The sequence below is a fragment of the Chiloscyllium punctatum genome, chromosome 8 (assembly GCF_047496795.1).
Source record: "Chiloscyllium punctatum isolate Juve2018m chromosome 8, sChiPun1.3, whole genome shotgun sequence".
In the NCBI taxonomy this organism is placed as follows: Eukaryota; Metazoa; Chordata; class Chondrichthyes; order Orectolobiformes; family Hemiscylliidae; genus Chiloscyllium; species Chiloscyllium punctatum.
This window is the reverse complement of record NC_092746.1, coordinates 83,360,583-83,377,363: the sequence shown is the minus strand read 5'-3', so window position 1 is coordinate 83,377,363 and position 16,781 is coordinate 83,360,583. Positions and strand designations below refer to the sequence as shown.

The 16,781-nt window shown below is 41.7% G+C and overlaps 1 protein-coding gene across 3 annotated transcripts in view; it reads right to left on the bottom strand.

The window, feature by feature from the left end:
- The window catches only part of spag6 (sperm associated antigen 6), a 207,152-nt gene that overhangs the window by 68,750 nt on the left and 121,621 nt on the right, over window positions 1-16,781 (bottom strand). For all 3 annotated transcript variants that reach the window (XM_072575961.1, XM_072575963.1, XM_072575962.1), the window contains exons 5-6: window positions 9,637-9,842; window positions 7,758-7,931 (exon numbers count right to left, since the gene is read on the bottom strand). In XM_072575961.1, coding sequence (XP_072432062.1) covers window positions 7,758-7,931; window positions 9,637-9,842 — 380 coding nt within the window. The remainder of the gene's footprint in view (window positions 1-7,757; window positions 7,932-9,636; window positions 9,843-16,781) is intronic.

Below are 16,781 nucleotides of genomic sequence, written 5' to 3'. Positions count from 1 at the left end.
AAGTGGAGTCACATGTACACAGGATAGTGAAGAAGGCTTTCAGCATACTGGCATTCATCAGTTAAGGCATCGAGTATAGAAGTTGGCAGTTATACGGGACGTTGACGAGGCCACACTTGGAATATTGTGTTCAGTTTTGGTCACCTTGTTATAGGAAAGATGTTATTAAACTGGAAAGAGTGCAGAAGAAATTTACAAGGATATTGCTTGGACTCAATGGTCTGAGTTAGAGGGAGAGGTTGGACAAGCTAGGACTTTTTTCTTTAGAGCAAAGGGGTACCTTGTAGTGGTGTATAAGATCATGACAGGCATGGATAGGGTCAATGCACTCAGTCTTTTTCCCAGGATAGGGGAATTGAGGACTAGAGGGCATCAGTTTAAAGTAACAGAGGAAAGAATAAAAGGGAACCGAAGGGGCAATTTTTACACAGAGGGTGGTATGCACATGGAATGGGCTGCCAGAGGAAGTGGTTGAGATGGGTACATTAACAACATTTAAAAGGCATTTGTACAAGTATATGGATAGGAAAGGATTAGACGGATATAAGCCAAGTGCAGGGAAATAGGGTCTTGTGTGGATGGATATATTGATTGTCATGGACCAGTTTGGGCCAAAGGGCCTGCCTCTGTGCTGTGCGACTCTATGGCTTTATGAGGCGACTTGTCCTTATCGCTTGTTAACAGCCTCATTAACTGCAAATATCACTTCATTAATGTGCAGTGTCCTATCCTACTACCTGCCATGAGGAAACAGATGTTAAGGATTTGCAACTTGAAAGTCAGTGCAAGTACCTAGTGAGCTCAGTTTATCACTTGCTCCATCTACACTTCTAGCTACCTCAGGAAGGCAGCCAACATAATCAAAGACCCCACCCACCCCGTTTATAATCTCTTCCAAACTCTCCTGTAGGGCAGAAGAAACAAAAGCTTAAACATGTATCAACACATTCAAGAACAGCTTCTTCCCCGCTGTTATTAGACTTAGAACATAGAACATTACAGCACAGTACAGGTCCTTCTGCCCTCAATGTTGCACCGACCTGGGGAATCAATCTGAAGCCCACCTATCCTACACTATTCCATTCTCGTCCATATGTCTATCCAGTGACCATTTAAATGCCCTTAAAGTTGGCAAGTTTACTACTGTTGTAGGCAGTGTATTCCACTTGCCTACTACTCTGAGTAAAGAAACTACCTCTTACATCTCTCCTATACCTATCACCCCTCTATCTAAAGATATGTCCCCTCATGTTAGCCATTGCCATTTGAGAAAAAAGGCTCTCACTGTCCACCCTATCTATCCCTCTGATTATCTTATTTGTCTCAATTAAGTCATCTCTCAACCTTTTTCTCTCTAACAAAAATAGCCTCAAGTCCCTCAGCCTTTCCTCCATACCAGGCAAAATCCTAGTAAATCTCCCCTGAACCCTTTCCAAAGCTTCAACGTCCTTCCTATAATGCAGTGACCAGAACTGTATGCAACACTCCAAGTGTGGTCGCACCAGAGGTTTGTACAGCTGCAGCATGACCTCATGGCTCTGAAACTCAATCCCTCTACCAATAAAAGCTAATACACCGTATGCTGCCTTAACAACCCTATCAACTGGGGTGACAACTTTCAGGGATCTAACCTGTACACTGAGATTCCTCTGCTCATCTATCTTACCGTTAGCCCAGTACTCTGCATTCCCGTTACTCCTTCCAAAGTGAATCCCCTCACACTTATCCATATTAAACTCCATTTGCTACTGCTCAACACACACTGCAGCTCGTCTATGTCCCTCTGTAACCTACAATATCCTTCGCCACTACCCACAACTCCACCGACCTTAGTGTCATCTGCAAATTTATAAACCCATTCTTCTATGCCCTCATCTAGGTCATTTATAAAAATGACAAATAGCAGTGGACCCAAAACAGATCCTTGCGGTACACCAATAGTAAGTGAACTCCAGGATGAATATTTCCAATCTACCATGACCCTCTGTCTTCTTTCAGCTAGCCAATTTCTGATCCAAACCGCTAAATCACCCTCAATCCCATGCCTCCATATTTTGTGCAATAGCCTACCATAGGAACTTTATCAAACGCCTTACTGCAATCCATGTATACCACATCAACAGCTTTACCCTCATCCACCTATTTGGCCACCTTCTCAAAGAACTCAATAACGCTTGTGAGGCACGATCTACCCTTCGCAAAATCATATTAACTATCCCTAATCAACTTATTCCTTTCTAGATGATTATAAATCTGATCTCCTATAGCACTTTCCAACACTTAACCCACAACTCAAGAAAGGCTCACTGGTGTACAATTACCAGGGTTCTCTATACTCCCCTTCTTGAACAAGGGAACAACATTGCTATCCTCCCGTCTTCTGGTACTCTTCCTGTAGACAAAGACAACATAAAGATCAAAGCCAAAGGCTCGGAAATCTCCTCCCTGGCTTCCCAAAGAATCCTAGGATAAATTTAATCCAGCCCAGCAGACTTACTTATTTTTACACTTTCCAGAATTGCTAGCACCTCCTCCTTGTGAACCTCAATCCCATCTAGTCTAATAGCCTGTATCTCAGTATTCCCCTTGACAACACTGTCTTTTTCTAGTGTGAATACTGACGAAAAGTATTCATTTAGCAATACCCCATCTCCTCTGACTCCACGCACAACTTCCCATTCCTATCCTTGACTGGCCCTCATCTTACTCTAGTCATTTTCCAGGGCTGCACGGTGGCTCAGTGGTTAGCACTGCTGCCTCACAGCACCAGAGATCGTGGTTCAATTCCAGCCTCATGTGACTGCCTGTGTGGAGTTTGCACGTTTGCATGGGTTTCCTTCCACAATCCAAAGATGTGTAGGTTAGGTGAATTGGCCATGCTAAATTGTCCATTGTGTTCAGGGATGTACATTACTCTAGGTTAGGTACATTACTTTGGGGTAAGAGTAACAGGCTAGGGGAATGGGATAATCTTCGGAGGGTCGGTGTGGGCTTGTTGGGCCGAAGGGCCTGTTTCCACACTGTAGGGATTCTATATCTATTTTATTCCTGATATATCTATAGAAAGTCTTAGGGCTTTCCTTGATCCTATCTGCCAACAGCTTCCCAAATCCCCTCCTGGCTCTTCTTAGCTCTCTCTCGTTAGGTCTTTCCTGGCCAACTTGTAATTCTCAAGCGCCCTAACTGAGCCATCACATTTCATCCTAACATAAGCCTTCCTCTTCCTCTTGACAAGAGATTCAACTTCCTTAGTAAACCATGGCTCCCATGCTCGACAACTTCCTCCCTGCCTGACAGGTAATTAATCATCAAGGATCTGCAGTAGCTGTTCCTTGAATAAGCTCCACATTGCAATTGTGCCCATCCCCAGTAGTTTCCTTCCCCATCCTATGCATCCCAAATCCTGCCTAATCACGTCGCAATTGCCTTTCCCCAGCTATAACTCTTGCCCCGTGGTATATACCTATCCCTTTCCATCACTAAAGTAAACATAATCGAATTGTGGTCACTATCACCAAAGTGCTCACCTACCTCCAAGTCCAATACTTGGCAGGGTTCATTAATCAGTACCAAATCTAATGTGACCTTGCTCCTTGTTGGCCCGTCTACATACTGTGTCAGGAAACCGTCCTGCAAACATTGGACAAAAACTGAACGTCTAAAGTACTTGAACTATAGTATTTCCAGTCAATATTGGAAAGTTAAAATCCCCCATGACAACTACCCTGTCACTCTTGCTTCTATCAAGGATCATCTTTGCTATTCTATCCTCTACATTCCTGGAACTATTCGGAGGCCTATAGGAAACTCACACTAGGGTGACCTCTTCTTTTCTGTTTCTAACTTCAGCCCATACTACCTCAGTAGACAAGTCCTAAAACGTCTTTTCTGCAACCATAGTACTGTCCTTGACTAACTATGCCACATGCCCCCTGCTCTTATACCATTTTCTCTGTTCTTACTGAAATATCTAAATACTGGAACCTGCAATAACCATTCCTATCCCTGCTCTACCCACGTCTCCAAAATGGCCACAACATCAAAGTCCCAGGTACCAACCCATGCTGCAAGTTCACCCACCTTATTCCAGATGCTCCTGGTGCTGAAGTAGATCCACTTCAAATCAACTTCTTGCTTGTTGGTGCCTTCTTGTGACCCTGAAACCTTATATCTGACCTCACTACTCTCAACCTCCTGTATACTTGAGCTGCAATTCAGGTTCCCATCCCCCTGCTGAATTAATTTTATGTTCTATATCCTATGTACAGGACTTTGGTTGGGCCACAGCTGGAATACTGGGTACAATTCTGGACACCACACTATATTAAGGATGTGATTGCATTGTAAGGGTTGTGCAGATGAGATTCACCAGAATGTTTCCTGGACTGGAGCATTTCAGCTATGAAGAAAGGCTGCGTAAGCTCAGGTTGTTTTCTTTGGAGCAAGGAAGGTTTTGGGCGGGGGGAAAGACCTGATAAAGGTCTATAACATTATAAGGGGCACAGACAGCTTGGATAGAAAACAGCTGTAACCCTCAGTTGAAGGGTCAAAATCAAGGGAGCACACATTTAAAGTGAAAGGCAGAAGGTTTAGAGGGTATTTGAGGAAAACTATTTTCACCTAAATGGTGGAGGAAGTCTGGAACACAGTGCCTAAGACGGTGGTTGAGGCAGGTAACCTCACAACCTTAAAAAAAAGTATTTGGATGAACATGTGAAGTCTCATAACATTCAAGGTTATGGGGTTAATGTGGGAAAGTTGACTCAGTGTAGGTAGAAGTGTATTTTTGGTGATACAAATTTAATGGGCCAAATGGCCTCTTCTGTACAGGATGATTCTATGATCCCTCCTATTTCTGGGGCAGCTTCTTTAACTAATATTGCAATCACCCTTCCCTTTTAATCCCTTTCTCTATCCCATTTGAAAGCCCTCCAGCCAGGAATTTTCAGGTGTTATTCCTGCACTCCCTAACCAAATGTTTCTGCAATAGCTATGATATTATTCTTCTTGACATCTTCGGTTCATTTGCCTTCTTTACTGGGCTCCTTGCGTTGAAGTATATATCACTAATCCTGAACATCTTTTTTTTTTCTGTTTTCTAGCCTTAGTTTCTTCAACAATCCATTGTAGCTTACTCACTTTCTGCCTTCAATTTCCAGTTGTGCTACCGTTCTTATTGAGTCTATATTCAGATTTATCATGGACAGAGTCTATCCCATCTAAATTGGACATTACATATTAAAAGTCTTTTGGTAAAATAAAACTTGAGTATTTCAGAAAAAAAAAGATATATTTTGCTGAAGCTTTTCGTTTTGCACTCATCAAAACAACTTGCAAGAAATTTTCATTCACAGGATATACCAAAGTAAAAGGAAAACCAACCTATGCTTAAAAACTCGCAGCAGTTTCTGACATTTAAGAAAGCTGGTAAGGAAAAGCCAGGGAACTACAGACCAGTGAGTCTGATGTCAGTGATAGTTAAGTTGTTGGAGGGGATTCTGAGGGACAGGATTTACATCTATGTGGAAAGGCAAGGACTGATTAAGGATAGTCAGCATGGCTTTGTTCATGGGAAATCGTGTCTCACTAATTTGATTGAGTTTTTCAAAAAGTGACAAAGAGGATTGATAAAGGCAGAGCAGTGGAGTTGTCTATATGAACTTCAGCAAGGCTTTCAAGGTTAGATCACGTGGAATCGGGGGGAGTAGCCAGCTGGATACAAAATTGGCTTTAAGGTAGGAGACAGAAAGTGATGGTGGTGGTTGTTTAGTGCAGCCGACCACTTCAACTCCCCCCGTCCCCCACCCCCCGCCTTGCAAGTCCTGGGCCTCCTCCACTACCAAATCCTAGCCACCCAATGACTGGAGGAAGAACACCTGATCTTCCACCTTGGGATCCTCCAACCACACAGAATCAATGTTGATTGCACCAGTTTCCTCATCTCCCCTCCCTCACCTTATCCCAGATCCAACCCTCCAACTCAGCATTGCCATGCCTGTCCATCTTCCTTTCCAACTATCCACTCAACACTCCATTCTGACCTATCACCATCACGCCCCCACCTTCATCCACCTATTGCATTCCTAGATACCTTTCGCCTAGCCCCACCCCCCTCCCATTTATTTCTCAGCTCACTTGGCATTTACAACCCCCCCCACACATTCCTGATGAAGGGCTTATGCTCAAAACATCGACTCTCCTGCTCCTCAGATGCTGCCTGACCAGCTGTGCTTTTCCAGCACCACACATTTTGACTCTGATCTCTAACATCTGCAGTCCTCATTTTCTCTGTGTTTAAGCAATAGGGAGGGGCAGAATTGGCTGTGGCTATTTTCCCTGGAGTATTGGAGACTGAGGAGTGATTTTATAGAGGTTTACAAAATCATGAGGGGCATGGACAGAGTGAATAGACAAGGTCTTTTTCCCAGGGCAAAGAGGCAACGTTTTCATGCAGAGGGTGGTGTGCATATGGAATGAGCTGCCAGACGAAGTGGTGGAAGCTAGTATAACTACAGTATTCAAAAGGCATCTGGATGGGTACATGAATAGGAAGGATTTAAAGAGATATGTGCCAAATTCTGGCAAATGGGACTGGATTGGTTTAGGATATCTGGTTGAAATGGACAAGTTAGCTAGAAGGGTCTGTTTCCAGGCTGTATGACTCTATGACTCTATTAGATGCAATTATGCAACGAACATTTGATAAATAATCCCAAATGTGTGAAGAATTAAACTGACAACCGAATTAGGATTGTTAATTGGGTTTATAGTGTGTTGCAATTCCTTGTACTTGAAGCCACATGTGTTAATACACGTGGTCCAATTCTTTATAGACTGAAAGTACATGTAGACACAGTATGTATGTTTAAATTTAACAAAATAGGTGACAGCTATTTTCTGGTTCACTGTTCAGGTCAATGCTGTGACAGAGTCAACCTGCCTGGGTTAAAATTTAAATAAAGTATGGCTGTTAACAATCAGTCATCATTAACTGGTGCATTCTCCATGGCAATGCCTCTACTAAGCATAGTCCATTTACCACTCTCCTCTCATATCATATAAATACTGCATTCCCTTTCCTTTGACGTAGTGTATAATATCTAAGACATCTGGAGTGCTGTTTTTAAATACACTGATTGATTCATAAGAACAAATAGTATTATTGGCCATTGGAAAACACAAAGATGGGAGAACTATAACAAATGTTTGTGCCTCCTCAGGGGCTCTGCAGTCACCATTTCTGTTCCCAGTCAGGTTTATACCAGACACTTCTACTCTCATGTTAACCAAAGTGTAGTTTCTGCTCATGGCCTATAAGATTCTTTGTTACTAACTTCTTGCTACTCTTTATATGCTCGTGGTTTCCTTACTTTCAGCTCCCACCTCCTCTTATTTCCTGGACTTTGTGCTGAGCTTCCCTAGCCTCCCAGATGCAGTTTTCAAAATGGGACAATCTGCTTTCTGCTTCCCGAACAAGCTCCCTACTCCCCACAGGCAGTGTCACAGAAGCTGAAGCAGTACTTTATAAGTATAGATAAGCTGGGGCAAAAATGATAAAAATCTGTTTTACCATAATTAGTCTGTACTCTAAAAATATATTTTCATATTGTGTGCCTTAGAAACAAATAAATGAAGCCATTATCCACTGCTTTAAAAGACATAAATTTTTAAGTGCAAAATAATGTGAACTATCTACAACATCCTCTGTGACAACCTTTCAGTTATTTTGCTGCACTTCTAAAATCAAATGGATTTACCTCAGGAGTGTGCTTGGCAATTTCCCGAATTAGTGTTGCAACATTTTTTTTCACAAATTCATCCGAGTCCTTCAGGCATGTTAGAACAGCAGGAAAAATTTCTGCTTCTACGACCATTTCTGCCAGATCCACTGAATGTTTTGCAATCTGACCAAGAGCTGAAAACACTTGACGCTATAGAAGATAAAGAAGTAGCACAAGAGTTCAAATAGCTAAAACATTTAAATATGCAAAAACTGATTAATCATATGACAATTTAAAATAACCTGTTAAAAAATTTGAAGTATTTCAGCACTCACTGTATTTTATTTGAATAAATCATTATTCCTATCTGATTAATCATAATAGAACCCCAATACAGATTTATGACTATATCACTAGAGCATAGAACACAGAACATACAACAGTACAGCACAGAAATAGGCCCTTGAGCCCACCATATCTGCATTGACCATGATGCCATTGCAAACTCATCTCATCTGCCTGCACATGGCTGGTATCCGTCTTATTCCCTGCCTGTTCATTTCCCTGTCTAAATGTCTCTTAAATGTTGCTACTGTATCTGCTTCTACCACCTCACCGGCAGCTTGTTCCAGGCACATACCACTCTCTGTGTAAAATATCTTGGCTCCTTTAAGCTTTATCCTTCTCAACTTCTATCTATGCCCTCTAGTAATTTATGTTTCCACACTGGGGAAAAAGACTCTGACTATCCACGCTGTCCATGACCTCTGTAATTTTATATGCTTCTGTCAGGTCACCCCTGAGCCTCCAGTGCCCTAGCAAAAACAATTCAAGTTTGTCCAGCCCCTCCTTATAGCTAATACATTCAATACAGGTAACATCCTGGTAAACATCTTTTGCACCCTCTCCAAAGTCTCCACATCCTTCCCACAGTGTGATGACTAGAACTGCACACCGTACTCCAAAGGTGGCTTAAATACAGTTGCAATATGACATGCCAACTTTTATACTCAGTTACCAATGAAGGCAAGCAGTTGTACATCTTCTTTAGCACCTTATCTGCTTGTGTTACCACTTTCAAGAAGCTATGGACTTGCACCCCAAGACCAACTGTATATCCATGTTCTTAAGGATCCTGCCATTTATTGTATACTTTCCTCTTGCATTTGACATCCCAAAATGCATCACCTCACTCTTGTCCACATTAAACTCCATTTGCCAGTTCTCCTTCCAACTTTCTAACTGATCTATATCCTGCAATATCCTTTTACAACCTTCCTCACTATCCACAACTTCATCAATGCCTTTGCAGAACACCACTGGTCACAGACCTCCAGTCAGAAAAACACCCTTCCACAACTACTCTCTATCAGTTATGACCAAGCCAATTTTGTAGGTCCAATGTGATTTAATCTTCTAGACCAGCATACCATGGCAGACTTTGTTAAATGCTTTCGTAAAGTCTATGTAGGCTACATCCACTGCCCTACCCTCATCAATTATCTTTGTCACTTGCTCAAAAAAGCAATCAAATCTGAGAGACGAAGCTGCCACAAAGCCACACTGACTATCCTGAATAAGTCAATTGTTTTGTCCAAATGCAAGAAAATCCTATCCCTAAGAATCTTCTCTAATTTCCCTTCCATTGATGCTAAACTCACCAGCCTAAAATTTCCTGGATTATCCCCTTTGTCTTTCTTAAACAAAGGAACAACATTAACTAGCCTCCAATCCTCTAGGACCTCGCTTCTGGCAAAAGAGGATATAAAGATCTTGGTGAAGATTCACTTATTTGATTCAAAAAGTACATTACTTTAACAATTAACTTATTTTTCTTCAACCTGTGATGCATCTAACATTGGGTTAATGTATTTATTAGCACAATGAGAACGATATCTGCAGTATATATGCTCACCTTTAGTTTAGCATCAGGGTTTAGGATCATCTGAGCTAGGTGAGCAATGGACCCTGCATCCACTACAGTTTGAGCTAGCTCTGGGGATTGTTTAGCAATATCACTTAGTGCAGATGCTGCAATTCTTTTCAGTGGTACCTCTGGTTCCTGGATACAAAGAACCAGAAGAGGAACAGCTCCTGCATCCACTACTGCTTGCGACAATTCTGTGGGTCCAAGAAAAATAATTAAGTGAGTTTGGATAGATGACCCTTGAGCTAGCCATTTTTCACCCTGACAGATACAGCAAGAATAAAAAGGGACACATCCCCACCTCTACTGCATCTGCATTTCAAATCAGTCTGCCTAGCTTATAGAGCATGTGGATTGATCCATAGCTAAAAGGACACAGGTCAAAGGATAGGTCCCATTTACATGTGGCATGTTTTAAGCAGATTGGGTTGAAATGGTTTGTTATGCTGTTAGAAAAGAGACAAACAGACCTCAGCTGTTTAAATTATGACCTCTCTGAATCTTCAATACTACATGTTATACATACGGAATACAGCAAACAAAAGTGGCAAATTTAACCGCATTGTAATTTACTCCTATTAAAGTTTTTGTAAGATAATACTCAGAGAAATCATTTTTGCTAACTGACTAAACTGTTTCATTTTCTGTAGACAAACAAAATTTCCAGAATTTGTCTTATACTCATCAATCTGGCAAGAAGTGAACTAACTGGACCAGTGCCACGCCATTTTTTTTGTGGGCCATATTTACAGTAGCTTTCACTCTTCAGTCTGTAAATCCACAGAACTGCACTGCTCTATTTTTCCTTCCTTACTTCTACAATTCCAATTGTTGCTTTCTCACTATCCCACTATGTCAAAAATTAATCATCTCAAAAACATTAAAATTATTCTCCTGATCATGAATATCAAGTAATTGCTGCTCTTATAAATGTGAATTTACACAAATGGCTAGTGCTGTTCTACATGACATTACAATTATATTGTCTTAAGTGTATTAAAAAAGACCAGAAGAATATCCTTTAGTGTCATGTGTACTCAAATATAACAGTACAGGAGTACACATGAAAAAGTTTTACAATGGGTCCCTTTAATGGAGCCATCTGAGGTACAAATCTTGGATACAAAAGAGGATTTAATGGAAAAGTAGTAGCATTACTTACAGTGTCTAAAAGATAAGTTAGAAATAACATAGTTGTAGCAGTGTTACAATACAGTATGGTAAAGAATTTCAAATAGCAGTAGTTCAGCACATGGTCTGACCTCCAGCACCAGGCACAAGTCTAACAACAGTCCCCAGTCTGCTCCTCACCGGCACTCAGGAGCAACAAGTAAGTCGCACTGTACCGGATTGAGGTTAATAAAATAAATGCTGCATTTTTATTTCATTCAACCTACATGGAGGTGAGTATTCCATCTTTAGTTAGTATAAAGATCATACAAAATGATTCTGCATGTGGCAGCAGGAGTTGGTATGAAGTAAATAGTCAATGCAAGTTTGTTTTGGAAAGGATTTGGCTTCTCATGTTTCTTTATTAAAAATTGATCAGGTAGAACATAGAGAGAAACACAACATTCCAGCATTCCTGGTAATACAGATTTGAAGGATTTACACCACTATATCTCATTCAATTTACAATCCTATTCCGCAATCGTAATTTATCTTCTTAAGAGGTTAACAAAAGGAAAATCAGCTGCACTCATAAAAAACTCACAATATCAATTTAAAGGCTTCTGGTAATGGAAGTCACAAAAAAGATTAAAAATAGAGACAATATAATCTCTTTACATTGAAGTATACTTGGGCAAGACTTACTTAAAACAAATGTAAAATAATTCCTTCAGATGTCTGGATATAATAATACAAATAATATTCTTGAGTGAACCAGTAGACAACTAGCAAATGCAAACATCATGTTGCTTTAACTAGTGTACTTTTTCAGAAGACTTCATCAGCACCAGGACAAAGTTTAATTTAAAAGTAATTCTTGCCACTCTTTCTTCTTTTTCTTCAATTTAGTTTACTGCATAATGACTAGAAGACGCATCATGTTACTATGTGAGAATGAGAGTTGTTATCATTCTGTATTGCATGGCTATCATAAATGCTTCAGGAGTCTTATAGGTTGTTAATCACAAACAGACGGCAGAAGTGAAGACATTTCTAAAGCAAGACCTTTACCCAAATTAATGAAACTGGACATTTTGGGTTGAGTTTTCCCAGCTGCTGAATGACATGCACAACAGTGGCTTGATTGTTAAAATATGGCAAAAAATAAGATTTTGCCCAAAAGACTTTAATGGTGAGAAGAAAATTTTGTTAGTGAGCAGCAGAGGTCCATTTGCATGCACCAACATCTTATTATTACCTATTCTTGCCTCATTTATATGTAGTTTTGAATACTCCCACATGGCAAAAAGAAACCAAGAGGCAACAATTCCTCAAATAAAAGTCAGCGCTGATGTCTGGCTGCACTAGTTGCCACTTGCTTCTCAGCCTTTCAATCTGGATAGCTGTCCCTAACACCTAAGGGCACACTCCATGGGAGAGACCACCTGCACCCCCTTTCCATTAAGGTTGTCGTCAGACATGTGCCAGACTCAACATATCATTGGGGCAGAAAATAACAAATGCTGGAGACCACAGCAGATCAGACAGCATCCATGGAGCGAAAGCTCTAGCATTTCGAGTCTAGATGAAGAGGAGAAGTCAGCATTTATGCTATAGTTTGGGGGTGGGGATGGGGTACTGGGGGTAATGTGTGTAGGGTGCCGATGCAGAAATGATAGATCAGATTAAGTGATCAGAATATGACAATGGCAGAACAATGGCGTGTCTCCTGCCAGACTTGACAGGGCAGGAAGTGAGATGGGAGGGAACATGATAACAAACTAAAAAAGAAAATGTTCACAATTTAAAGGTGCTGAACTCAGCATTAAGTCTGGAAGGCAGTAGATGATGATGTGAAGATGCTGATGTTGGACTGAGTTGGACAAAGTTAAAAGTAGCACAACACCAGGTTATATTCCAACAAGTTTATTTGAAAATACAAGCTTTCAGAGCACTGCTCCTTCATCAGCTACCTGACAAAGGTACAGCACTTTGAAAGCTTGTACTTTCAAATAAACCTGTTGGACTATAACCTGGTGTTGTGTGAGTTTTAACTTAGTCTGAAGATGAGATGTTGTTCCTCCAGTTTGCACTATGCTTCACTTGAACACTGCAGCATGCCAAGAACAGACATGTGAGCATGCGAGCAAGACGCTTTGTTAAAATGACTGGCTACAGAAAGGTCAGGGTCCTGCTTGCGCATAGACCAAGGGTGCTCTGCTAAACAGTCACCCAGTCTATATTTGGTTTCTCCAATGTAGAGTAGGTCACATTGGGTGCAGCAAATACAATACACAAAATGGGAAGAGGTACAGGTGAAGTGCTGATTCACCTGGAAAGACTTCTTAGACCTGTGGATGGTCAGCAGGGAGGAGGTGAAAGGAAGGTGTTGCACCTTCTGCAGTTACATGGAAAGGTGCTGTGGAGAGGGGGAGTGGTGTTGGTGGTTGTGGAATGGACTTGGGTATCCCGGAGGCAACGATTCCTCGAAATGAGATGAGAGAGTGAGGGGAAGATGTGTTTAGTGGTGGCCTTCTGCTGGAGTTGTCTGAAATGGTGGAGAATGATCTTTTGAATGCGGAGGCTGATGGGATGAAAAGTGAGGACAGGGGAACCTGATCAGGCTGTTGTGAGTGATGGGAAGGTGCAAGGCCGAAAGCACAGGTGACAGATTGGATGCGGTTGAGGGCTCTGTCAACCACAGTAATGGATGGGAAACCACGGTCATGGAAGAAGCAAGCCATGTCAGCGTACAGAACTTGAGTGTTGGTGAAAGAGGCATGCTGCAGAAGCTTTTCATCTTGCACCTATCAGATACAAAAACACCAAATTGCATGAGAAAGAGGTTACTGATTGGTTGGCAAATTGACTGTAATTGGTCCAGGTGTTTCCATTGCAGAATGCACCAGGAAACTATTGCTACCCTATGCTTTTATTTAGACATGCCTAGTTATTTTAAGTGTGCCTGCAGTAGACATGTCCCTGATTATGAATATATTTAGCTCTTAGCAAGCAGAAGTGAACCATATTATAAGCCCAAATGGCAATTTAAAATATGTTGTCAGTGTGATTCTTAGCATAGTGCAGACTACAACAGTTCAAGAAGGTAGTTTACCACGACTAACTCACAGACATTAAGGATCAACAACAAATGCTGGCTTAGCCAGCACTGTCCACATCCCATGAAAGAATAATTTTACTGAAGTTGTTAAGATTGACATCACAATTTTTTGGCAGCTGGCAACTCATTGCCTTTCACAATTACTGCAGGCTGTTGGTGATCTTTGTGAAACAGACTATCAATCACCAGGCATCCTGTTTGATTCGGTAAATCCACCAAGGATTCAATCACTTGATTGACACTGAAGCAAAACTATTTTAGTTATTGATCACATCTAAGTTAATTGGTCATCTGAATGTTTCTGTGTTGGCTTCACTTCCAGCCTGCATAGTTACTTCCAGAGTCCAAAATAGTCTATCAATGGGCCCCTGTTATTTCTCATCCACAATCTACCTGATGGTAAATTAATCTGAAAATAACATCAGATTTCTACAAACACCCAATCAGTAAGATTGACTACTTTTAATTTTATAATATCACCTGTCTGCACTCCTGCCTCAAGACTCTTCTGCTGACTATCCTCAACTTGCTTTTGTTAAGTCCAGACTCAACTACTTCACTGCTGTCTTAGAAATCTGCCACCATACACTCTCCATAAACTTGAGATTCAATCAAAATTGTATTTGAATTCGAATTGGCAAGACTTCTGCCAGTACCATTACCTGTATCTGCTGATCTGGTTGGGCTCTACTCCAATTACTCAATTTTAAAATTATCCTCCTTGTGTTCACATCCCTCATGACATTTACCCTCCACCATATCTGTAATAGTCCAGTGCTCTGAAACCCTTGAAGGAAGTTCTGACACTTTGCTTGTCCTCCCTAAACATTTCCAATTCTATCCTATTTCCTTGACCAAACTTTTGGCCATCCCTACTACTGTCAGAATCTTTGGCTCAGTGTCAAGCTTTATCTGACTATACCTCTACAAAATACTTTGTGACTGTTTTAAACCAAACATGCTATGATTAAATACAGGTTTTTGTTGACACGTATACAAATAATGTGCTCAATAATAACTCTGATCAATGAATGGACCTAGTTTATAGAGATATATTTCCCTCCCCACCCCTTTCCACCTTCCGCAAAGACCGTTCCCTCCGTGACTACCCTCCGTTAGGTCCATGCCCTCCTACAACCCACCCTCCCATCCTGGCACCTATCCCCGGCCACCGCAGGAATTGCAAAACCTGCGCCCACACCTCCTCCCTCACCTCCAAGGCCCTAAAGGAGCCTTACACATCCATCAAAGTTTTACCTGCACATCCACCAATATCATTTATTATATCAGTTGCTCCTAATGCGGTCTCCTCTACATTGGGGAGACTGGACACCTCCTAGCAAAGCGCTTTAGGGAACATCTCCGGGACACCCACACCAATCAACCACACTGCCCTGTGGCCCAACATTTCAACTGCCCCTCCCACTCTGCCGAGGACATGGAGGTCCTGGGCCTCCTTCACCGTCGCTCCCTCACCACCAGACGCCTGGAGGAAGAATGCCTCATCTTCCGCCTCAGAACACTTCAACCCCGGGGCATCAATGTGGACTTCAACAGTTTCCTCATTTCGCCTTCCCCCACCTCACCCCAGTTCCAAACTTCCAGCTCAGCACTGTCCCCATGACTTGTCCTACCTGCCTATCTTCTTTTCCACCTATCCACTCCACCCTCCCCCCCCCCGACCTATCACCTTCATCCACTCCCCCACTCACCTATTGTACTCTATGCTACTTTTTCCCCACCCCCACCCTCCTCTCACTTATCTCTCCACCCTTCAGGCTCTCTGCCTGTATTCCTGATGAAGAGATTTTGCCCGAAACATTGATTTTACTGCTCCTCAGATGCTGCCTGAACTGCTGTGCTCTTCCAGCACCACTAATCCAGAATCTAGTTTATAGTGATACTCAGCTGAAAGTGCACGCAGGAGTCTTAATCTCTTGGGAGCTATGCAGTTATATTCCTTCCTGGGTTAGAAAGATCAGACACAGGAAGTTCCTTAAAATGAGGGTATTGTGCCAGTTTATAAGAGACTAAGGGTTTATTCACATAACTGCACTGCTCGTTGCAAACGTCCTTCAAAGTGAGCACTGAATCCTTTTCTATTCACATAGATGGAAAAGTATTGAACTCAAAAACATAAATTTGGGAAAAATTGAGACAATGGCAAACTCAGAATGGACAAGTTTGTAAAATTGAAGTTCCAGATTATATTACTGACAGATATCTAAGAAGAAAGAGATAAAAGTGGTGACCTAAACAAACAATAGCCTTCCTTGCTGTGGTCACTGTCAGTTGTACATTCATTGGCATTATTTGGAAGGTAGAAAAATTGTGTGAAGTAGCAGAGATGTGACTGTTTATGTTCCAAGGGGTGTGTTGATGTTGAGTTGTGTCAGGTCTGTACGGTCAAGCCAGCATCTGGGCAGTGAAAGGGGTCTTACTGCAGGTGGGAGGTTGGGGGCGGGGGGGCGGCGGTGGGGGAGAGGGGGGTGGTGGTGGATGGTGAGATCAATGATATCTATTTTACAGTTACTTAGGATTTAGGCTAAAATAACTCTTTTACTTTATTTCATCAGATCCTTCCAAATTTAAATGGAGACTTCCAGAGGGTTCCAAACTTAGAGGAATTGCTCAACAGAAAATCATTTTCCTGAGCAATTCCTTCAGAGAGATAGGATATTTATGGTGATGGCTGGGTGCCAGTCAAACGGACTGCTTTGAATTGGTTAGTGTTATGCTTCTTCAGTGTTCTTAGTGCTACATTCCTTCAGATAGGAAGAGGGTATTTCATCACATTCATGACTTGGTGGCTGACACACACACACACACACACACACACACTGAGGAGTCAGAAGCTGAGTTAGCTGCTGCAGTATTCCCAGATTCTGAACTACTCTTGCAG